Genomic DNA, 24,951 nt, shown 5'->3' with positions numbered 1-24,951 from the left:
TTCCGCGCTCTACAATAAAAGCAAATTATATTTTTGCCAGAATCAGGAATTGAACTTATTGTTTGTTTAAATTAAACACTGGGAGATTGTAGACATCTTGCTTATTTATTACTTAAAAATAAGTAATCTGGTATATTTAGGAATAATACAACTATTTTTTTACTGAATTTGACTATAATAAATTTAAAAAAAAATACTGGGTTCTATATTAAGATATACCACTGTCATGTGACTTGTGAAAAGAGGCTAGCCATCTACCCCGGTTCTAAGCAGGAGTAGGAACAGGGTGGTGTTTAGTCAGTAAGAGTTTTTTTTTGTTTTTTTTTTTTAATAAAACGTTGCCCCACATTAGGATTTTCTCCTGTGTCGTGGGTGCGTTTACAAACATACAAGTTCACATACACATCACGCCCAGACCCGGCACAACAATCTGTGGATCACACAAAGAGTTGCTCCGTGCGGGAATCGAACCCGCTATACGTTGCACGGCAGCCAGTTGCCCAGCCACCGCGCCAACCGTGCAGGCAAGAGTCTGACACTCCCTCACACCTCACCCAGGGCTCATTCGATGATTTTTCTTTTAAAAAAAAGATCTGCTACTTTGATCTTTAGCATTTAGTTATTAAATTCAATTCTGGACTCGGCCAAAAATATTTGATTTAAACATTCGACTTTCAATAAGTCCTTTCGAAACCGGTAAAAGAAATATACATGATGTTAATTATAAAACTTTTGCCATAATGCTGATTAAATTAGTACTTATTTTTAATCGACTTCAAAAAAGAAGCAAGGTTCTATGTATGTATGTTTGTACACGATTATCTCCTGATTGACTGAGCCGATTTTGATGCAGTTTTCAGAGAAGTGTTTGTTACACGAGCAAGGGTAGTTCTTCCGCGCGCGCCTCAAGAGCAGGGTTTAGTATATTAACCGACTTCAAAAATGGGAGTTTCGACTTCAAAAATCGGTATTTCTTGACGAAGTTTACTGAAAATTATATCACATGTAGATAAAAGGTAAAATGATTATAAAGAAAATTAATATCTACTATTTTATTCGGCTATGAATAACATAAATGAATTTAGCAGAAGAAAAACATCTAGAATTCTATCTATCTTTACGTTCAATGGGACATATAACTCTATTCTCGTTGAAATGTATAAGGGACATTTAGTAGGTAAAAGAAATGAACTGAAAATATTCAGACCGTTTGCAGTGGGAGCCCCGTCTCGCCTCAGCGGTAGGCGGCGTATCACCGCGCTAGTATCGCGAGGGGTATCAGCAGGACTACTAACGCTGGGTACAGTCGCACTGCTACACTGTTGTACTTGCTACTCTGCTCACACGTACCTGTGGAGATAGGGGTGATGATTAGATAAAGAGATATTAAAATGGTCTTAGTCAAATGAATAATTAAAATATAGTATATTTAAAACAACTATTTGAGTGAAGTGGCGCAGCTCGAGTATGCGATGTATCGATAGTACCCATCCATAGCACACATCTTTTCATAAAAAAAAAAACATATCTTAGCTGAGTCCGTTTCCACCAGTGCTAAGCTATGTCTATCAATGAATATGATTGGTAAAAGCCAAACGGATCTACAGCAATGGAGCATAGCATGTCTTATATGAAAAAGCACCTTTCAATAAAGACATGGATTTATTAAGTGACTTAGAATTCCGGTGAATAATATGAAATCGACTAAGTTTGCTTACTGAAAACAATTTTATTTATTTGTTTAATGAAACGGTATTTGAAATGGTCATCGAATTATTATTTACTACGCATAGCTGTCGCATTTACTGAACAAACTGACGAAACAACCATCACACTAAATGGAGTTAATTAAATAAAAAGATAGCAATAGTATAATAATGAGTAGCTTACCATTGAGCGTAAGGTTGTACGCCTTGTCGCCCGCCAGGCCGGGCAGCACGGCGCGGTCACACGACCGGGACACTCCAGACAGCGACAGGTACTGTACCGCCGTACCAGACGAGTCTGTGGACAGACACACAGTATAGACAGCAATACTTATTATTTGTGTGTGTGAGAGAGCCTTGCTTCGGCACGAATGGGCCGGATCAACCGGATTGATACCACGGCCTCATAGAAAACCGACGTGAAACAACGTTTACGTTGTGTTTCGTATTCGTGTTTGTATGAGTGAGGTTACCGGAGGCCCAATTACCCCCCTTCCCAATCTTCCTAATCCCCGATTCCCCAGCAACCCTTAAATTTCTAACACCCATTTGGGTGTCCATGGATGGCGGTGATTGCTTACCATCAGGTGATCCGACCCTCGTTTACCGGCTTACCCAATTGTTGCACGTTAGGATTTTTTATCCATGTTTATTCGCATGTAAACTTCGTATATGCGATGTAGGATTTATGACGTCATCCGTTGATTTGCTCGTCGATCGTCTATGTGCGACTTCTGTCATCTGTCACTTGTCGTGTGTCGTCACAAATCTGTGAGTAACTCACCATTAGCGATATAGTTGGTGTAGAGGAAGCAGAGGGCGTGAGGTCTGGAGGAGGGCCGCGCGGCGCCGGCCACTACCAGGCCCAGGTTGCCCTCGCGCCAACTGCCGTAGCATGTGTACACTGGAACGTTACAAAAGTGGAAATCAATATAAGATAAGGACAGAAAACCAGAAAGGAGCTAGAATCAAAGTCAAAGTCAACGTTTTTTAATGTGGCTATACCAATATAAGATAAGGACAGAAAACCAGAAAGGAGCTAGAATCAAAGTCAAAGTCAACGTGGAACGTTTATTGTGGATATACCAATATAAGATAAGGACAGAAAACCAGAAAGGAGCTAGAATCAAAGTCAAAGTCAACGTTTTTTAATGTGGCTATACCAATATAAGATAAGGACAGAAAACCAGAAAGGAGCTAGAATCAAAGTCAAAGTCAACATTTTTTATTGTGGCTATACCATCGTGGTTAGATTATAAACATTTCAAATCGATCTTGGCTCAAATATAGTAGTCATTCATTATTCAAATGACATTAGATGACGGGGTATGAAAATTAAAAATCTAATTAGTCCGTCAGTTAGATAATGATAAAATATCAGACACGTATTTTTTTATTTTGTCATATAAATAAATGTATCGTCCGAAACTATTTAATTCTGTAAGAAAAGAAAAAGTACGTGTCTAATGTTTTAACATATTAAAACAAAATTTAGGAAATAATTACCCTATTTTGTCAAATTTATTTATTATGTATTCTATCCGAACCGATACGACCTTCAAAGCTTCAAGAAACAGCGCATTCCTTTTAAAAGGTCGGCAACGCGCTTGTGACTCCTCGGATATTGCCGGTGTCCATGGGCGGCGTTTATTGCTTACCATCAGGAGACCCGTCACGTTTGCCCCCTATTCCGATCCAAGACAATAATTCATGTCCCTGAGACGCGGCGGACTTCAGTGTTCCGGTGTTTTCATGGTTGTATCTACTGTAGACCCTGGCTTACAGGAGTTGCTGCGGTATGGGAGGATGTGGCGGGCTTGTTCCCTATTCTTTAACCCGCCACTGGTGACGTGTATTTGTCTTACATAGTCAGTGACCTGGTCCCCTGCACCGTGATTTTGTGGTTTATGTATTATTTTTTTATTATTATTCGATTTTTTTAGATAGATATTTTGAATTAGAAACGATATAAAATAGGACATTGACATTGGAAGGATACAAAATGACATAAATATAAAAATAGAAAATAAAAGAGATAAAATGGCATAGAAAAGACATAAAAATAAAACGCGGGGTGGACTAATGGTAGAGGGCGTGTAGTAAGGCAGCTACTGGAACCCTGGCTTACAGGAGTTGCTGCGGTATGGGAGGTTGCGGCGGGCTTGTTCCCTATTCCTTGAAAGAATATGCTAGTGTATGATAGACCAGTGTTGGCAGACCGTACCGGCGCTGGTACAGGCGGACTGGAAGACGATGGTGTCCTGCGCGGCCCCGCAGCCGACGCTGGCGCTGTCGTAGTGCCCCATCACGCACTCCACCGGCTTCTAAACTACCTAGACTGTAGTGTTACAGTACGTACCGGTGCTAGTACAGGCGGACTGGAAGACGATGGTGTCCTGCGCGGCCCCGCAGCCGACGCTGGCGCTGTCGTAGTGCCCCATCACGCACTCCACCGGCTTCTAAACTACCTAGACTGTAGTGTTACAGTACGTACCGGCGCTGGTACAGGCGGACTGGAAGACGATGGTGTCCTGCGCGGCCCCGCAGCCGACGCTGGCGCTGTCGTACTGCCCCATCACGCACTCCACCGGCTTCTAAACTACCTAGACTGTAGTGTTACAGTACGTACCGGTGCTAGTACAGGCGGACTGGAAGACGATGGTGTCCTGCGCGGCGCCGCAGCCGACGCTGGCGCTGTCGTACTGCCCCATCACGCACTCCACCGGCTTCTAAACTACCTAGACTGTAGTGTTACAGTACGTACCGGTGCTAGTACAGGCGGACTGGAAGACGATGGTGTCCTGCGCGGCGCCGCAGCCGACGCTGGCGCTGTCGTACTGCCCCATCACGCACTCCACCGGCTTCTAAACTACCTAGACTGTAGTGTTACAGTACGTACCGGTGCTAGTACAGGCGGACTGGAAGACGATGGTGTCCTGCGCGGCGCCGCAGCCGACGCTGGCGCTGTCGTACTGCCCCATCACGCACTCCACCGGCTTCTAAACTACCTAGACTGTAGTGTTACAGTACGTACCGGTGCTAGTACAGGCGGACTGGAAGACGATGGTGTCCTGCGCGGCCCCGCAGCCGACGCTGGCGCTGTCGTAGTGCCCCATCACGCACTCCACCGGCTTCTAAACTACCTAGACTGTAGTGTTACAGTACGTACCGGCGCTGGTACAGGCGGACTGGAAGACGATGGTGTCCTGCGCGGCCCCGCAGCCGACGCTGGCGCTGTCGTAGTGCCCCATCACGCACTCCACCGGCTTCTAAACTACCTAGACTGTAGTGTTACAGTACGTACCGGTGCTAGTACAGGCGGACTGGAAGACGATGGTGTCCTGCGCGGCGCCGCAGCCGACGCTGGCGCTGTCGTACTGCCCCATCACGCACTCCACCGGCTTCTAAACTACCTAGACTGTAGTGTTACAGTACGTACCGGTGCTAGTACAGGCGGACTGGAAGACGATGGTGTCCTGCGCGGCGCCGCAGCCGACGCTGGCGCTGTCGTACTGCCCCATCACGCACTCCACCGGCTTCTAAACTACCTAGACTGTAGTGTTACAGTACGTACCGGTGCTAGTACAGGCGGACTGGAAGACGATGGTGTCCTGCGCGGCGCCGCAGCCGACGCTGGCGCTGTCGTACTGCCCCATCACGCACTCCACCGGCTTCTAAACTACCTAGACTGTAGTGTTACAGTACGTACCGGTGCTAGTACAGGCGGACTGGAAGACGATGGTGTCCTGCGCGGCGCCGCAGCCGACGCTGGCGCTGTCGTACTGCCCCATCACGCACTCCACCGGCTTCTAAACTACCTAGACTGTAGTGTTACAGTACGTACCGGTGCTAGTACAGGCGGACTGGAAGACGATGGTGTCCTGCGCGGCCCCGCAGCCGACGCTGGCGCTGTCGTAGTGCCCCATCACGCACTCCACCGGCTTCTAAACTACCTAGACTGTAGTGTTACAGTACGTACCGGCGCTGGTACAGGCGGACTGGAAGACGATGGTGTCCTGCGCGGCGCCGCAGCCGACGCTGGCGCTGTCGTACTGCCCCATCACGCACTCCACCGGCTTCTAAACTACCTAGACTGTAGTGTTACAGTACGTACCGGTGCTAGTACAGGCGGACTGGAAGACGATGGTGTCCTGCGCGGCGCCGCAGCCGACGCTGGCGCTGTCGTACTGCCCCATCACGCACTCCACCGGCTTCTAAACTACCTAGACTGTAGTGTTACAGTACGTACCGGTGCTAGTACAGGCGGACTGGAAGACGATGGTGTCCTGCGCGGCGCCGCAGCCGACGCTGGCGCTGTCGTACTGCCCCATCACGCACTCCACCGGCTTCTAAACTACCTAGACTGTAGTGTTACAGTACGTACCGGTGCTAGTACAGGCGGACTGGAAGACGATGGTGTCCTGCGCGGCGCCGCAGCCGACGCTGGCGCTGTCGTACTGCCCCATCACGCACTCCACCGGCTTCTAAACTACCTAGACTGTAGTGTTACAGTACGTACCGGTGCTAGTACAGGCGGACTGGAAGACGATGGTGTCCTGCGCGGCGCCGCAGCCGACGCTGGCGCTGTCGTACTGCCCCATCACGCACTCCACCGGCTTCTAAACTACCTAGACTGTAGTGTTACAGTACGTACCGGTGCTAGTACAGGCGGACTGGAAGACGATGGTGTCCTGCGCGGCGCCGCAGCCGACGCTGGCGCTGTCGTACTGCCCCATCACGCACTCCACCGGCTTCTAAACTACCTAGACTGTAGTGTTACAGTACGTACCGGTGCTAGTACAGGCGGACTGGAAGACGATGGTGTCCTGCGCGGCGCCGCAGCCGACGCTGGCGCTGTCGTACTGCCCCATCACGCACTCCACCGGCTTCTAAACTACCTAGACTGTAGTGTTACAGTACGTACCGGTGCTAGTACAGGCGGACTGGAAGACGATGGTGTCCTGCGCGGCCCCGCAGCCGACGCTGGCGCTGTCGTAGTGCCCCATCACGCACTCCACCGGCTTCTAAACTACCTAGACTGTAGTGTTACAGTACGTACCGGTGCTAGTACAGGCGGACTGGAAGACGATGGTGTCCTGCGCGGCGCCGCAGCCGACGCTGGCGCTGTCGTACTGCCCCATCACGCACTCCACCGGCTTCTAAACTACCTAGACTGTAGTGTTACAGTACGTACCGGTGCTAGTACAGGCGGACTGGAAGACGATGGTGTCCTGCGCGGCGCCGCAGCCGACGCTGGCGCTGTCGTACTGCCCCATCACGCACTCCACCGGCTTCTAAACTACCTAGACTGTAGTGTTACAGTACGTACCGGCGCTGGTACAGGCGGACTGGAAGACGATGGTGTCCTGCGCGGCCCCGCAGCCGACGCTGGCGCTGTCGTAGTGCCCCATCACGCACTCCACCGGCTTCTAAACTACCTAGACTGTAGTGTTACAGTACGTACCGGTGCTAGTACAGGCGGACTGGAAGACGATGGTGTCCTGCGCGGCCCCGCAGCCGACGCTGGCGCTGTCGTAGTGCCCCATCACGCACTCCACCGGCTTCTAAACTACCTAGACTGTAGTGTTACAGTACGTACCGGTGCTAGTACAGGCGGACTGGAAGACGATGGTGTCCTGCGCGGCGCCGCAGCCGACGCTGGCGCTGTCGTACTGCCCCATCACGCACTCCACCGGCTTCTAAACTACCTAGACTGTAGTGTTACAGTACGTACCGGTGCTAGTACAGGCGGACTGGAAGACGATGGTGTCCTGCGCGGCGCCGCAGCCGACGCTGGCGCTGTCGTACTGCCCCATCACGCACTCCACCGGCTTCTAAACTACCTAGACTGTAGTGTTACAGTACGTACCGGTGCTAGTACAGGCGGACTGGAAGACGATGGTGTCCTGCGCGGCGCCGCAGCCGACGCTGGCGCTGTCGTACTGCCCCATCACGCACTCCACCGGCTTCTAAACTACCTAGACTGTAGTGTTACAGTACGTACCGGCGCTGGTACAGGCGGACTGGAAGACGATGGTGTCCTGCGCGGCCCCGCAGCCGACGCTGGCGCTGTCGTAGTGCCCCATCACGCACTCCACCGGCTTCTAAACTACCTAGACTGTAGTGTTACAGTACGTACCGGTGCTAGTACAGGCGGACTGGAAGACGATGGTGTCCTGCGCGGCGCCGCAGCCGACGCTGGCGCTGTCGTACTGCCCCATCACGCACTCCACCGGCTTCTAAACTACCTAGACTGTAGTGTTACAGTACGTACCGGTGCTAGTACAGGCGGACTGGAAGACGATGGTGTCCTGCGCGGCGCCGCAGCCGACGCTGGCGCTGTCGTACTGCCCCATCACGCACTCCACCGGCTTCTAAACTACCTAGACTGTAGTGTTACAGTACGTACCGGTGCTAGTACAGGCGGACTGGAAGACGATGGTGTCCTGCGCGGCGCCGCAGCCGACGCTGGCGCTGTCGTACTGCCCCATCACGCACTCCACCGGCTTCTAAACTACCTAGACTGTAGTGTTACAGTACGTACCGGTGCTAGTACAGGCGGACTGGAAGACGATGGTGTCCTGCGCGGCGCCGCAGCCGACGCTGGCGCTGTCGTACTGCCCCATCACGCACTCCACCGGCTTCTAAACTACCTAGACTGTAGTGTTACAGTACGTACCGGTGCTAGTACAGGCGGACTGGAAGACGATGGTGTCCTGCGCGGCGCCGCAGCCGACGCTGGCGCTGTCGTACTGCCCCATCACGCACTCCACCGGCTTCTAAACTACCTAGACTGTAGTGTTACAGTACGTACCGGCGCTGGTACAGGCGGACTGGAAGACGATGGTGTCCTGCGCGGCCCCGCAGCCGACGCTGGCGCTGTCGTAGTGCCCCATCACGCACTCCACCGGCTTCTAAACTACCTAGACTGTAGTGTTACAGTACGTACCGGTGCTAGTACAGGCGGACTGGAAGACGATGGTGTCCTGCGCGGCGCCGCAGCCGACGCTGGCGCTGTCGTACTGCCCCATCACGCACTCCACCGGCTTCTAAACTACCTAGACTGTAGTGTTACAGTACGTACCGGTGCTAGTACAGGCGGACTGGAAGACGATGGTGTCCTGCGCGGCGCCGCAGCCGACGCTGGCGCTGTCGTACTGCCCCATCACGCACTCCACCGGCTTCTAAACTACCTAGACTGTAGTGTTACAGTACGTACCGGTGCTAGTACAGGCGGACTGGAAGACGATGGTGTCCTGCGCGGCGCCGCAGCCGACGCTGGCGCTGTCGTAGTGCCCCATCACGCACTCCACCGGCTTCTAAACTACCTAGACTGTAGTGTTACAGTACGTACCGGCGCTGGTACAGGCGGACTGGAAGACGATGGTGTCCTGCGCGGCCCCGCAGCCGACGCTGGCGCTGTCGTAGTGCCCCATCACGCACTCCACCGGCTTCTAAACTACCTAGACTGTAGTGTTACAGTACGTACCGGCGCTGGTACAGGCGGACTGGAAGACGATGGTGTCCTGCGCGGCCCCGCAGCCGACGCTGGCGCTGTCGTAGTGCCCCATCACGCACTCCACCGGCTTCTCCGCCACCTCCTCGCCCGTGGCCTCGTCTGGGAACGAAATAAATATGGTTTTATACTATTGAGTGATTTATACGAAATGTATACAATGTGATAGGGGTGAGACTTCTAACCCATTAAGGCTGAGTACTACATCTAATTGTATCGACAACAATAATAATTAGGGGGAGGAAAACAAAAATTTTTAGGGGGAGGGGGTTGAACCCCCCCATAAAAATTATGGCTATTTTAATATTTTTTTTACTTTATGTGATATCAAAGGTTGTATGCGTCGTAGAAACAAAAGAAAAACAACAAACGATAGCTAATAACCTTGGCTAACTAATTCATTACTTTTTTTATATGTTTGATAATGTATTGATGAAAAAAAAAATCATTTCTGAATATTTTTACCGAAAAAAATCGCTATTTTTCAATATTTTCAATTGGGGTTTCAACCCCCCATATTATGTTTTTTGTCGATAAAATTAGATGTAGTACTCAGCCTTAACGGGTTAGAAGTCTCACCCCTATCACATTGTATATTATTTATTGAGTAAATAAGAGGAGGAAGAACTACCATCTTGATTATGATTTGATGGTATTGATTATATAGTAGTTCATAATTTTACTGTACGGTTGGCGCGGTGGCTAGTTATACCGGGTGCCGTTCAATGTGTTCGATTCCCACTCGGAGCAACTCTGTGATCCGGAGTTACTCTTTGCGTTATCCACAATTAATTGTTTTTTTTGGGTCTGAGTATCATGTGTATGTTAACTTGTATGTTTATAAATTCATCCACAACACAAAGGACAATGTTCAAAGTTTTGGTTTAATTTGAGTTGCTCCGAGCGGAAATCGAACCCGCTACACGTTGCTCGGCAGCCGGCCAACTCCCGCACCAACCGTGCAATTATTTTAATACCATATGGTCTACTTTAATACCAAGTGAAATCTCACCAATAGTAAGTTGTTGCCGCCTTCTCCGTCGGTCGGCGAGTGAGTCCACGACCGTGTAGCGGCCCAGCATTGGACAACGCATCGGGTATAGCGACGTCGCTGGAAAGAATAAAATAGCTCGTATAAAGATAATGTTATAAATTATAATAGCTCTCGTGTAATAGAGAAAACGCATTTTCCGTCTGTTGCGCTGCTTTTCCACCAGAGATGTGCTGTGCTACGTTGCTGTGGATGCGTTTGGCTTCCACCAATCATATTCATTGGTACACATAGCTTAGCACTGGTGGAAACGGACTCAGTTAAGCTATGTTTTTATAAATAAAGATTACTAGGGTCACCCCTATGACCCTGGTAATCTTTATTTTAACTTTTTTCAACTAGTTTCATACATTTTCGGTTATAAGAGCTATTGTCATCAGTGCTGGATCGGCTTGACTGGATTTTTGTAATTTGGAATAGAACATATACTTATTATCCTGAGAATGTGGGCGAAGTCGCTGGCAGAAGCTAGTAAATACTTACACAGGAGCGTGACATGCGGCGCGCTATGCCCGGTGGAGCAGGCGTGGTGGGGCGCGTCGTGGAGGGTAGTACAAGTAGTATATACTTACACAGGAGCGTGACATGCGGCGCGCTATGCCCGGTGGAGCAGGCGTGGTGGGGCGCGTCGTGGAGGGTAGTACAAGTAGTATATACTTACACAGGAGCGTGACATGCGGCGCGCTATGCCCGGTGGAGCAGGCGTGGTGGGGCGCGTCGTGGAGGGTAGTACAAGTAGTATATACTTACACAGGAGCGTGACATGCGGCGCGCTATGCCCGGTGGAGCAGGCGTGGTGGGGCGCGTCGTGGAGGGTAGTACAAGTAGTATATACTTACACAGGAGCGTGACATGCGGCGCGCTATGCCCGGTGGAGCAGGCGTGGTGGGGCGCGTCGTGGAGGGTAGTACAAGTAGTATATACTTACACAGGAGCGTGACATGCGGCGCGCTATGCCCGGTGGAGCAGGCGTGGTGGGGCGCGTCGTGGAGGGTAGTACAAGTAGTATATACTTACACAGGAGCGTGACATGCGGCGCGCTATGCCCGGTGGAGCAGGCGTGGTGGGGCGCGTCGTGGAGGGTAGTACAAGTAGTATATACTTACACAGGAGCGTGACATGCGGCGCGCTATGCCCGGTGGAGCAGGCGTGGTGGGGCGCGTCGTGGAGGGTAGTACAAGTAGTATATACTTACACAGGAGCGTGACATGCGGCGCGCTATGCCCGGTGGAGCAGGCGTGGTGGGGCGCGTCGTGGAGGGTAGTACAAGTAGTATATACTTACACAGGAGCGTGACATGCGGCGCGCTATGCCCGGTGGAGCAGGCGTGGTGGGGCGCGTCGTGGAGGGTAGTACAAGTAGTATATACTTACACAGGAGCGTGACATGCGGCGCGCTATGCCCGGTGGAGCAGGCGTGGTGGGGCGCGTCGTGGAGGGTAGTACAAGTAGTATATACTTACACAGGAGCGTGACATGCGGCGCGCTATGCCCGGTGGAGCAGGCGTGGTGGGGCGCGTCGTGGAGGGTAGTACAAGTAGTATATACTTACACAGGAGCGTGACATGCGGCGCGCTATGCCCGGTGGAGCAGGCGTGGTGGGGCGCGTCGTGGAGGGTAGTACAAGTAGTATATACTTACACAGGAGCGTGACATGCGGCGCGCTATGCCCGGTGGAGCAGGCGTGGTGGGGCGCGTCGTGGAGGGCGGCTCCCAGCTGCAGCTCCAGTACTCCGCCGCCGCGCCGCCATACTGACACACACACGTGGCCCGACTCGCTACGACACGGAAATATGTAACGTTCATTATAAATATTACATAATTAAGTCCTTTACGGCTTCAAGGTGTCTTGTCTTATACGGCATATGTGCATCGTTGGCAAAAGATTTGCCTTCATCACTTTTCTAAACACTTATAAAACAGCTGAAGAGTTGAAATAAAACGCTTTGACTTTAACAACTTGTGCAAAAATTTTCAGTGCGAGAGAGCCATGCTTCGGCACGAATGGGCCGGCTCGACCGGAGTGACATCACGGCAGAGCAGAAAACCGAAGTGAAACAACGCTTGCGTTATGTTTCGTTGTATAAGTGAGGTTACCGGAGGCCCAAATACACCCTTTTCCCAATCTTCCCAATCCCCGATTCCCCAACAACCCTTAAATTCCTAACCCCGAAAAGGCCGCAACGCACTTGTATCGCCTCTGGTGTTCCATGGGCGGCGGCGATTGCTTACCATCAAGTAATCCGTTTGCTCGTTTATACCATAAAAAAAAGCATTTTTAAAACGAAATCACTAGTACAAACTAATATGTATCGATTATATTATATTATAATGTTAGCACATATGTTTAGATTTTAAGAAATAATTTTGTATTTTAGTGTGCACTTTGTTAAATGAATAAATGATTATTATGATTATATTTGTGCTTACCATCCTCGAGTGAGATGGGCGACCAGCTTGACAAACTGCTTGTCTTTCTGTTCCAGGATGGAGTGGCACACCAGCCGCTTCTCCTCGAACGAACCATCTTCGTTCATTATCTGAAAGGGGACATACACAAGTCATATTAAAAAAAGTTCTTTTACATAGGAGAGATGTTTCGACACTCATCATTTGTGGGAGAGCCATGCTTCGGCACGAATGGGCCGGCTCGACCGGAGTGATACCACGGCCTCACAGAAAACAGACGTGAAACCACGCTTGCGTTGTGTTTCGTTGTGTGAGTGAGGTTACCGGAGGCCCAATTCCCCCCTTCCCAATCTTCCCCATCCCCATTCCCGAACAACAACCCTTAAATTCCTAACTCCTAAAAAGCCGGTAACGCTCTTGTAAAGCCTCTGGTGTTTCAAGTGTCCATGGGCGGCGGCGATTGCTTACCATCAGGTAATACGTCTGCTCGATTACCGGCATGTCTCATAAAAAAAAACTCATGGTCCGGCTTAACCGGAGTGAGGGTGGTTTTATTTATTTATTTATATTGAACAATGTACAGACTTATATGACAAGTACGTTACCCTGTTAGGGCGTAGCAATTTTATTACAGTAGGTAATATTATTCAATAAGCTTAGGTATTTTCCACCAGAGATGTGCTATGCTATGTTGCTGTGGATGCGTTTGGCTTCCACCAATCATATTCATTGAAATTATAGGTTATACAAATAATCGTTCATTAGAAAGTTACCTAACGCCACCTATAGGATTATTGTAGATTGTATTCGTTCAATAATGTTATGGTCTTATGGCTGATTACTACAGACACATGTTAGTTGTCGGGGGGCGCCAACTTACTTTAAAATATTCGTGTCCGAATATTCAAGTCAGCGCTGACTTCAAGCCACTTTACTGACTTCAAATCAGTTTACACAGGGTTTTTTTTGGGTCAACACTGACTTGCCTCCAATACGGTAGTTCACTACTAGTCAAATTCAATACTTTTATCGAAATGTCAAAAACGTTACTTTTCTATGAATTTTGTAGGAGATCGCAACTTATGACGTCATATTTTATTTGCGTCAAATAGCATACTCACTTCGCTAAAATTATCTAGAAAAACTAAAAAAATAAGTAAATCGTCAAATAATGAATGAAGGTACGATTATTTGGGATATTTTATTATATTGAAATGTCAAAATAATTTATTTTTGACCTAGTAAACTACCCTATTTGTAGTCAGTTACTGACCATGTTATCTGTGTTATGTTCCTAATATGTATATTTCTGAACGAAATAAAAACGAAGTCAGTAATATTCATTGGTACACATAGCTGAACACTAGTGTGTTAACACTAAGTGGAAACGGAGTCAGCTAAGCTATATTTTTTATATGAAAATATAGACAAATTAGATAAATCGCATACTCGAGCTACGCATTACTCGCACAGCTACATAGCTTAGCATCAGTGGAAATGGTCACATATTTTCACAGCTTAGCCATTACATATTAGTAACATAGCTTTTTTTTAAGGGGAGAAAATCATCCAATGTCGCCACCCGCCTTGTGCGAGGCGAGATGGAGTGTCAGACTCTTACTGACTAAAAACCATCCCGTTCCGATTCCTGCTTTTCTGAGTTGGAGCCCCGGTAAACCCGCTAGGTAGTCCGCAGCTCCGGAATTGTAGCATACTATGCACATTTCTGGTGGAAAAATACCCTGATGTCCAGTAGAGGAGGTTTATAATCTGGTGATGTTGATGTTGTTACCTTGAGCGTGGCGTTTTTGGTGGTGAAATGGTACTGGTGCGTGTGGTCGAGGCTGAACCACTTGTGGTGCTCCACCACCCAGCTGGGGAAGTGGCAGCGGTTGTGCTCGTCGTCGACTGCAAGTTTACATAATTTATTGATAGTTAATATCATAATTTTTATTTGTTCACTCTACAAAGAGTGCGTGTAAAATTTTACACTGACTTTAATATTGATTATGATTTAAGATATTAGCTTCCTATTTGTATGATGAATGGTACTATCTCAACGAATCTAAATATATCAACCGCACAGCCCAAACCACTGGACGGATCGGGCTGAGACCTAGCATAAATAAAGCTAATATGACGTAGGCATCCGCTAAGAAAGGATTTTGAACTTTGTCAATTTTAAACCGATTCCATTAATACTTCTTATCGCTCTGGAAGATGTAATGTGGGCAGACCTCCCACTAGGTGGACCGACGACATCGTCAGAGTGGCGGGGAGTCAGTGGATACAGGTGGCGGCTTGTCGTTCTACGCGGAGGACTAAGGGGGAGGCCTTTGTGGCCTGTGGACGTCTAATGGCTGATGATGATGATGAACGCGAGCGAACTCGCGGGCAAAAGCTAGTCTAATAATATATAAATACATAATACCATAGGCGTAGCCAGGAGGGGTTTGGGGGTTCAACACCCCCCCCCCCAAATGCGTACCTAGACATTACAGAGCGTTATTTTTCTAGTTAGCATAGTACATTCCCTGTTTGGTAAAGGTCTCATTATATTAAATTGATATTACATTACATATGACATAATTATGAAGTGAACCCCTCCCGAAACTAAAACCTGGGGCCTTAGTCTGCTATTACAATAGTGTCAGAATGGTCGATCACTGAGCAGTGCGAGAGGGACGGAGCTATGCAACCTACATAGCTCCGCCCCTCACTGAGCAGTGCGAGAGGGACGCAGCTATACAACCTACATAGCTCCGTCGCTCTCGCACTGCTCAGTGATCGACCATTCTGACACAATTGTAATAGCAGACTAAGGCCCCTGGCCACGCCTATGCATGATACATACTGTTAGTGAGCTTCATGGTGCGGCTGCCGTCGACGGAGGAGGTGAGTCCGTTGCAGGTGGCGTCGCCCGACTGTGCTATGGTGTACGTCACCGTCTTGTCCGCGTGCTGCCCCTTGTACACGAAACACCTGGAGTGGGGGGAGGGGGGAATGGTATTTAATACTCATATACATTGACGTGTAAAAGTGTTATTTTATGACCTATTTACAGAAATAAATATCATTTATCATTTATCATTATCATTTACTCAATACCCAATTCTTTATTAATAATAAAGTTTTTTTTTAAGGGGGCGAAAATCATCCAATGGCTTTTCCCTTCCTGGGCGAGGCGAGAGGGAGTGTCAGTCTCTTACTGATTAAAAACCACCCCGTTTCTACTCCTGCTTGTCGACCCGTAGTCCGCAGCTCCGGAGACATGTAAGGCTTAGGTGGTAAACTTAACTATGACACAATGTGTGTAATTTGGTAGAGGTTTTTACTAATTTACTAAATTTACTACCGGCTGGTCGTGTTGAGGAAACTAGAGGGAACCATCAGGAGCGTGGGACGGCTGTAAGTGAGGAAGAGCCATGCTTCAGTACGAATGGGCCGGCTCGACCGTAGTACCACGGCCTCACCGAAAACCGACGTGAAACAACGGTTGCGTTGTTTGAGTGAGGTTACCGGAGGTCTTATTACCCCTCCTAAACTTCCCACTACAAATTCAAATTCAAATTCATTTATTTTTGCGAATATGGGTACATACATATAGATCTTATATTATTTAACAAAAGGAGCATTGACCATATCCTACCATAAGGCTTGCAAAATTAGATACAGAAGAAATAGATAGAGGCAGATATACAAAGCAATTTTGGATAGAAACTACGGTATTATGTTATAATTTATCTTCTAAAAATTCTCTTACGCTATAATACGCCTTTGACAATAACAATGTTTTAACTTTCCTCTTAAACATGATCTGTGGGGTTTCGAGAACTGATCTTGGCAGATGGTTATAGACCCGAGGTGCCATGCAAAAAATACTTTTATTGAGTCGCGCTGTTTTATTTTGTGGTATACCTATATAACAGTTATGTCTTTTACTTTTTAACTTGCTAAAGTAGTGCATGTTTTTCCTTACAAACATTACAACTTCAAGTAGGTATATACACATCGCTATTGATTTAAATGAGTGCACTAAAGAACATACCTGTACATATCTTCGTCGGTGGAGATGGAGTTTCTCCTCTGCACTTGTGAGATGAGCCCCACCAGGTAGCGCGTGGAGCCTTCCTTCCATGTAGCCAAGCAGATCAACTCCTCGACTGCAAGTATGACACGTCAAATTAAACTTATTTTCGTTTATATGTTACTTTATTTCATTATATATTTATTCAATTATATAATTATTAGCATAAAAATTTAATTTCTAATCATAATAATCGAATACCTTTAAACGAGCAATTCTTGTATTATATTATATACATATAATATATAGAATCAAGATCTCGAAAACGGCTCCAACGATTTTCTTGAAAGTTATAGATTACGGGTTTTTTTGGGGTCAAAAAATCCATTTATTTAGGTTCCAGGTCCAAGAAAAGCTCGGTTCCTAAGATACAGGCAATAAGTTAATAATAAATTTTCTTCATAACCGACGACTATTTAGTTTATATTAAGTCCTATTAAATGCAATCTAGGATAAGTTAGCCCTCAAATTTGCAACGCCTGAAAAAGGCAGTTAAGATGTACTTAACATTTAAATTAAGACCTGTATGTAATACCTACCTTAACGTGCAAATAAATATTTTGAGTTTGAGTTTGAGTTTGACTAACGCCATCTATTGATGAAATGACCCAATATGCAATTCATACTATACAATGTGATAGGGGTGGGACTTCTAACCCGTTAAGACTGAGTACTACATCTAATTTTATCGATAAACAAAATAATATGGGGTTTGAACCCCTAATTGAAAATATTGCAAAATAGTGATTTTTTCGGTAAGAATAATTCACAAATGATTTTTTCTCACCAAAACATTATCAAACATATGAAAAAAGTAATGAATTAGTTAGCCAAGGTTATTAGCTAACGTTTGTCGTCTTTTTTTTGTTTCTATCGCATACAACCTTTGATATCAAAAAAAGTAAAAAAAATATTAAAATAGCCATAATTTTTAGGGGAGGGGATTCGACCACCCAGGACTTTTGTCGATAAAATTAGATGTAGTATTCAGCCTTAACGGGTTAGAAGTCTCGCCCTTATCACATTGTATAAATATAATTTTCAAAAATCGCTACGGAGCGAAGCTCGGTCAATCAGGTACTTAATAATAACTTGTACAAGTGTGACATAAAACACATAGTAATTGCTAGAATCTAGCTTTTTGAAAGAAATTAAATTCAACTTATGTGAACTCAAATGATAACTCAACTCAAACAGCGATGCGGACGAGTACTTCGACGCCTAACGAGAATTTTATTTTATTATTTCTTTATTTTAATTTTAAGTTAGTTTTTATTCCTTTTTTTAGGTATTTTTAAGTTGTAAATAATGTGTAAGTAGTCATAATAATTTACTTCGAATATACGAACAATAAATTACTCAAATGATTCTGATTAGATTTTGGACTGGGTTGTGAGATACTACTTAATATTTCTACATAATTTTCAAGTTTATTGGCATTTAAGGTAGTAAGGTATTCTCTTTTCTTTATTGAATTTCATATACGGAGCAAATGGTTATTTAATTATTCTATTTTAAAAATAGGATCCAACCATTAGCGGGAACATGGTCCAAGCTATCGCTTGTTAAGATAACAGAGACAGATATCTCTTGATCCATCCGCCCAACGCCAGCCTCCTAAGGTGGTTGTCGAGGCTGTTGGGTATTAATCCGTTGGCCGACACGACTATCGGCACAACGATAGCCGAATCCACATCTTTACTAATATTATAAAGCTGAAGAGTTTGTTTGTTTAATTGTTTGTTTGTTTGTTTGAACGCGCTAATCTCCGGAACTACTGGTCCGAATTGAATAATTCTTTTTGTGTTGGATAGTGCATTTATCGAGGAAGGCTATAAAACATTACGCTATGACCAATAGGAGCCGAGCAGAGCTGGTGAAACCGCGCGGAAGTAGCTAGTTCCCCATATAGACAACCTCGTGAGCCAAGTCAAGATATTTTATTTGTTTATCTTTCTCAGCTTTCACGAGGTTGTCGTCATGAGGGATGGTGATATCGATTATCATAATTCTGCTATTATTATTATGTATTTTGGTGGTTAACAGATACATACCATTGCTCTCCGTGCCTGGTACATCAGGGCAGGCCATGTAGCGCAGTAGCAGTCGCGAGTCGTCGGTGCACGATTCCGCGCGAGACGGCGGGTTCGCGCAGTCGCCTGACCCACTGTAAGTTAGATAATATTATATTATTATGGGCTATACTAACAAAGATAGAGGTTTTAGGGAACAGCGAGTAAAGTTCCCTAAGAAAAGGAGGATCCTCCGTCCAGGGGTCTTAGTCTGCTATTACAATTGTGTCAGAATGGTCGATCACTGAGCAGTGCGAGAGGGACGGAGCTATGTAGGTTGTATAGCTCCATCCCTCTCGCACTGCTCAGTGATCGACCATTCTGACACAATTGTAATAGCAGACTAAGGTCCCAGGCGAGGTGATCAGCCTGGCGGGCTTTCTGCCCAACTGTTGTTCGTTGGGATTTTCTATCCGTTTTAATTCGCATGTAAACTTCATAATTATGTGCGATGCAGGATATTTGTGACGTCATCCTCATCATAGATTTGCATGTTATACATATAGATCCTTGGTTTCACTGCTAAATCGTCAGTAGTATCGGTGGGTAGAGGGTTGGACTATATAGGCTTGTCCTGAATTGGAGTTTGCCATAAATCTGGAGTTTGACTGATGACATGAAGATCGTAGTTTAAAAGGTTCAGATTATCCGATGATATCTGATTTCTACGTTGATGTCTGATTTCTGATAGGGCTCTTATGAGACCCGCGGGAAGAATACAGGTTGTTTAAGGATACTTTTCCACGGATTCACCGAAGCTATGTTTTTATATGGAATGATGCGTGCTATGGATGGCTTCCCTACTATCGATACATCGCATACATGTTACTCGCACAGCTACATAGCTTAGTGGAAACAGTCACATAGTTTTATAACTTAGCTATTACACCTTCGTAGCATAGCTACATAACACATCTCTGGTGAAAAAGCAGCCTAACACCCGCGGGAAGAATAGAGGTGGTTTAACTGCCGTGTAGATTAGAGGTGGTTTGACAAACGTATTTAATAAGAAATACTGCCATCGCCAGAGGGCTATGTAACTAAATGGCTTTTTGGCTGACTTACCGACTATAAGTGAATGTGAACGGCGCTGGATGAAAGGGGCAGGGCTCCGGTATCGGCCGGGGCTCCTTCCTGAACATGGAGTATAGGGCGGCGTCCCCGGTGATGGACTCACACATCGTTGATAGGGAGTCTCGCTCTCTGCAGTATGCTGGAATTAGAAGGTTAATGGTGTAAGTTCATCGTCATCAGTACCCTTACTATGAGTTCGCTTTACGTTTAAAGTAATCGAAACGAGAGCGCGTTCGGCGCTCTGATTGGTTGATACATTCGAGTTAGCCAATCAGAGAGCTGAACGCGCTCTCGTTTCGTTTTCGTTTAACGTAAAGCAAACTCGTACTAAGGGTACAGGGGCTTTAGTACGAGTTTGGTTAACGTTCAACGAGATCGAAACAAAAGCGCGTTCAACGTCTCTGATCGGTTGGTCCAATCGAGCCGGCCAATCAGAGCGCCGAACGCGCTATCGTTTCGATTCCGTCAAATGGGAAGCAAAGTCGTACTATTAAGGGTACAAATAAGCCATAGGTACGTTTTTTTTATGAGAAGAACGATGGAGTTTTTCTCTCGTTCTTGTCCATTCGAATCTATATTTTAGAACGAGCACATAGCTCATAGATGGGTCAGAATTACAGAGAATTACTTAAATGTCAGAAAGAGTGTCTGCTTGAGGATTTTTTTTTACATAATATGATTGGTCGACCATCATTGAAACAGAGTCTTTGACTTTGATGTTTACTGGTGAACGCACATCTCCAAAATTATCTACAACCCGTGACAAACCAATGCTGGATTATTGGTCTCCTTTACATAGGATCTCCATGCTTGGTGACAGATTGGAGATCGCAGTTTAAAATGTTCGTTATCACATTGCTACTGCCTGGTCCTTATCAAATTTCGGCTTCAATAACACCCACGAGAAGTCTAAGGCAGTTGTCCCACCGGCAACGATGAACGAGTAACGAGTAGAGCTAGAACTAGAAACGAGTTAAGCGAGACGTGGCGAGCGAGTGTGTAGTTCTGATATTTGTGTAGCTCGGCTATAAGCGAGTGTGCGAGTGAGGCGGGCGATTACTCGCACTACGATACGCACTGTAGAGAAATGACCACTGGTTGCTCGCTCGGCGTGAGTTTTAATCGCTTGGCGAGTGTCGCCGAGCGAGTGTTATCTTTCATAGCTCTTGTCGCTCAGCGACAAACGAGTGAAGCGAGCACTCGCCGGCAGTGTGAACAGTCAGCGATCAACTATTTGTATATGCATCTCTTTTGTTTACACGGAAAGTATATCTATTGTACGTTTCTTGAGCGAGAAAATAGCCGATAGTTAGTCGTTCACTCGCCGTTGGTGGGACAACTGCCTAAGGATGTAAAGTAGACTCAAACTTCAACCTAAATGAATGCTAGAAGAATTAAAAGAGTGAAGGGAATACTTACTTTCTTTATACTGTAGTACGTATTTGTGTTTTTCATGTATGACTAAACATCTGTAGCAGTCTTCGTTCCTGGAAATATAAGAAAATCACGTATTATATCGACTCTGCAAGTTAAAGTGCTCGCTCATCATTTAAAGAAATAATTGACGTGAAGTTTTCCAATTTATATCCAACTTTGAAGTCTCTTTACATTGTTTTTTAAACGTTACACAGCACTAGTATTTTCTCCTGTGTCGTGGGTGCGTTTAGACCAGACCCGAAACAATAATTTGTGGATCACACAAATAGTTGCTCCGTGTGGGAATCGAACCCTCTATACTTTGAGCGGCAGCCAGTTTTCTTAAATTGGACTTGACGGACTTGTAACGCTTCTAGTGTTTCGGGTGTCCATGGGCGGCAATGATTGCTTACCATCAGGTGATCCGTCTGCTCGCTTACCGGCTTATATCATGAAAAAGACCTAAATGCTACTGAATGTTCAAGGTAGAGAGAAGATTGAATAATTTACCTGTCACTATTATTAGAACTTATTACGGGATATTTACCATGTTTATTAATTTTGATGAGTTTCCGATATTTCGGCACTGTTGCAAGCGCCATGATCACGGATTAACTGGTTGATTAATTTACCTGTCGTAAACGAGGAACTTGTCATTGGAGTCTGTTTCAGCGCAGTCCCCCTTGCCCTGCATGGTGGTGGAGTTGATGTAGATGAGCCCTGGTATGCCCGACTGGAACCAGCCTCCCGTCCAACCTTCTGGGAAGTTGCAGCCGCCGCCTGGAAACATAGGAAGGGATGATGTTACAATGAGCATATTACACACATTTTGTTATAACTTTCGTGAGACATACTAAATAACTGCCACACTCAGAGTCATTTAATGCTTACTTAAACTATTCTTTAGTAACGATTTTGTATGGAAAACAATTGCCAAGGATTGGGTTAAGTAACCATTAAATGACTCTGAGTGCGCGAGTTAATTATTATGTTATGGGCTTACTCACGTAACTGTTTGACGAGGAACTCGACTAGTTTCAAGTAGCAGCGCGACAATCGCCGCGTCGTGTGTCGCGGAATGCTGCTCATGAATATGAGCCTCTAGCATGGCTTGAAACTAGTCGTGTTCCTCGTCAAACAATTACGTGAGTAAGCCGATAACATAATAATTAATTACACACATTTGTTATGTACAAAATCGGCACCATTGTCTACCATTGGGGGAGACAGAGGCAATGGAATGCCAAAGAAGAGACACCGAAAACATTATTTGTAATTGAATTGAATCACAACAAATATAATTTTATACAGCTTGGAGATCACTCATATGACTTAAATGAAACTACAAGTATATATTACTAGTTCACAGAAGCATAATACAACTAAAATTTCAACGAAAAACTGAAATATTAAAATATTCAAACAAAATAAATAATTAAATTGATCAAGTATTAAATTCTGTATGAATAGCTCCATGTTCCTTGATCACAGATGTAATTTTGTAGGTTGTCTGGGAATGTTACGGATATGCGGCGCGGTTATTGCAGTGTCGTATTTGTAAAGATGGTTCAAATTAGCTCAAAGAGAAAAAAACACTTTTTTGTCTACTAGTAGGTAAACCAAAAAGTGCATTTTTCGCTATTTCGCTCATTTTTCGTATATGCCAGCTAAGATGATAACAAATATGTGGTTTAAATTAAGTCATAAGAGAAGTATTTCCATACGGTATATTAGTAGGAACATTCCGTTCATAACACGAAATAAAAATAGTTTACACTTAAAATAGTTTTATTTTAAAAGATACGATTGGAACCGCAGACCCAGAAAAGTAAAAAACAAATAATAAAAAGACCCCTTTTTAAAAATTAAATAATAATTCACACTCCAAATTACAAAATAAAAGGGTCCCTTAAAATAATAGGGCTAAAACAATAGAAACTAGACATAATAGGTCTACGTCTAGTATTCAAAATCTAGGTACCAATAAGAGCTTTTGTTCTATTTTTCTGAACCTAATTTACAGCTGTAAAGAATTCTATGGATTGTGGGTTTGGTTTAAGTTGAAAGAGGAAGCGATTTGTTGGTAGTGATTTAGATTTAAAATCATATAAAAGTAAGATCGGTTTATGTTTTTCATTTAGTTATATTAATACTTATTATACTGCGCAGAAAATTGGTAACTTTAATTAATTTATATGCAATTATTCAGTCAAGTACTGGTTAAACAAAGATATTTAAAGTCAAGAGTATAATTTAATTATGTAATTTAATAATATGTAGTCTTTCCCTAATTTGTCATGTAAACGCTTTTTCTACACTTATGGTTTTTCGTAAATAGGTAACGCACTAATTACGCTAAGCGGGGAATATACAGGGAAGTCCCTATTTTTATTGAGGGGCGAAAATCATCCATTGACTTCTCCCGCCTTGGGCGAGACTGAAGGGAGTGTTAGACTCTTACTGACTAAAAACCACCCCGTTCCCCAGTAACCTGTTACGTTGTCCGTAGCTCAGGAGAGAAGTCCCTAAAGGTACCACGCACTTTTTACCAGACAAAATAAGTATTATAAAAATCCGCTATAATTTTATTGTAACTTTCGTGTGACATACTAAATCATTTATTATAGTTATCGGCTTACTGCTACTAATAGTAGTCGTGTGTCGCGGAATGCTGCTCATGAATTCATATTCATATTCAGAGCCTCTAGTAAGGCTTGAAACTAGTCGAGTTCCTCGTCAAACCGTTACGTGATTAAGTCGATAACATATAATAATTAATCCGCTATAATGTAATGACTTGTACCACACTCTGAACTTCCAATGTATAATACATTTGTGAGTATTGTCGTCGCCCTTTGTTTTACGGGTTCGAGTCCAGGTGTGCCCTGTGTGACGGATGTGCCAGTTTTAGGGTACCGTGCGGTACGTGGCACGTGGCGTACGTGAGTGGTGAACGACGGGTAACAACCATTTTCAAAAATAATGAACGAAAATGATATTTTAACAGTAAATTTCGTATATAATGCGCAGAAAACTGGTAACTTTACTTTATGCGATAAAATAATAAAATGTTTATTTGGTGTAAAAAAGCCAGATTACTTAGGTATATAAGTAAATCTTAGGCCTTTGTTCAGCAGTGGACGTCTCTCGGCTGATGATGATGATGATGATAATGATAAGTAAATCTTATTATCTCAAGTAAAGTGTAATGTATATAGAACCCGAACTAGGCATAGATCGGACTAAGGGACCACCAGAGATTTGCTATGCTACTTTGCTGTGGATGCGTTTGGCTTCCACCATACATATTCATTGGTACACATAGCTTTAGCACTGGTGGATACGGACTCAGCTATTTCATCCGGAGCTGCGGACTACCTAGCGGGTTTACCGGGGCTCCGGCTCGAAAAGCAGGAGAAGGAACGAGGTGGTTCTTAGTCAGTAGTAAGTCATGCGTGCAATGGAAGGCTTCCTCACTAGCGATATATCGTATACTCGAGCTGCGCATCTTCATCGCACAGCTACATAGCTTGATATCGGTGGAAACGGTCACATAGTTTCATAGCTTAGTTATTACATCTTCGTCGCATAGCTTCATAGCACATCTCTGACCATCTGATG

General features: G+C 45.2%; 1 protein-coding gene across 2 annotated transcripts in view; it reads right to left on the bottom strand.

Annotated features, from left to right (window-relative positions):
* LOC118280315 (uncharacterized) overlaps positions 1-24,951 on the bottom strand; it is a 227,547-nt gene that overhangs the window by 4,507 nt on the left and 198,089 nt on the right. The window contains exons 3-16 of one of the 2 annotated variants that reach the window (XM_050702181.1): positions 21,963-22,110; positions 21,334-21,401; positions 19,906-20,053; positions 18,823-18,935; positions 16,730-16,844; positions 15,536-15,663; positions 14,474-14,589; positions 12,703-12,812; positions 11,914-12,050; positions 10,235-10,333; positions 9,196-9,324; positions 2,491-2,610; positions 1,891-2,004; positions 1,208-1,350 (exon numbers count right to left, since the gene is read on the bottom strand). In XM_050702181.1, the coding sequence (XP_050558138.1) occupies positions 1,253-1,350; positions 1,891-2,004; positions 2,491-2,610; positions 9,196-9,324; positions 10,235-10,333; positions 11,914-12,050; positions 12,703-12,812; positions 14,474-14,589; positions 15,536-15,663; positions 16,730-16,844; positions 18,823-18,935; positions 19,906-20,053; positions 21,334-21,401; positions 21,963-22,110 (1,643 nt within the window). In that variant the 3' untranslated portion in view covers positions 1,208-1,252. Of the gene's footprint in view, positions 1-981; positions 1,351-1,890; positions 2,005-2,490; positions 2,611-9,195; positions 9,325-10,234; positions 10,334-11,913; positions 12,051-12,702; positions 12,813-14,473; positions 14,590-15,535; positions 15,664-16,729; positions 16,845-18,822; positions 18,936-19,905; positions 20,054-21,333; positions 21,402-21,962; positions 22,111-24,951 lie in introns of those variants that run through there. The other variant, XM_035600280.2, reaches the window with a different exon arrangement.

The sequence above is a fragment of the Spodoptera frugiperda genome, chromosome 21 (assembly GCF_023101765.2).
Source record: "Spodoptera frugiperda isolate SF20-4 chromosome 21, AGI-APGP_CSIRO_Sfru_2.0, whole genome shotgun sequence".
NCBI lineage: Eukaryota > Metazoa > Arthropoda > Insecta > Lepidoptera > Noctuidae > Spodoptera > Spodoptera frugiperda.
The sequence above is the reverse complement of the archived record's forward strand: the minus strand, read 5'-3'. Positions and strand labels throughout refer to the sequence as shown.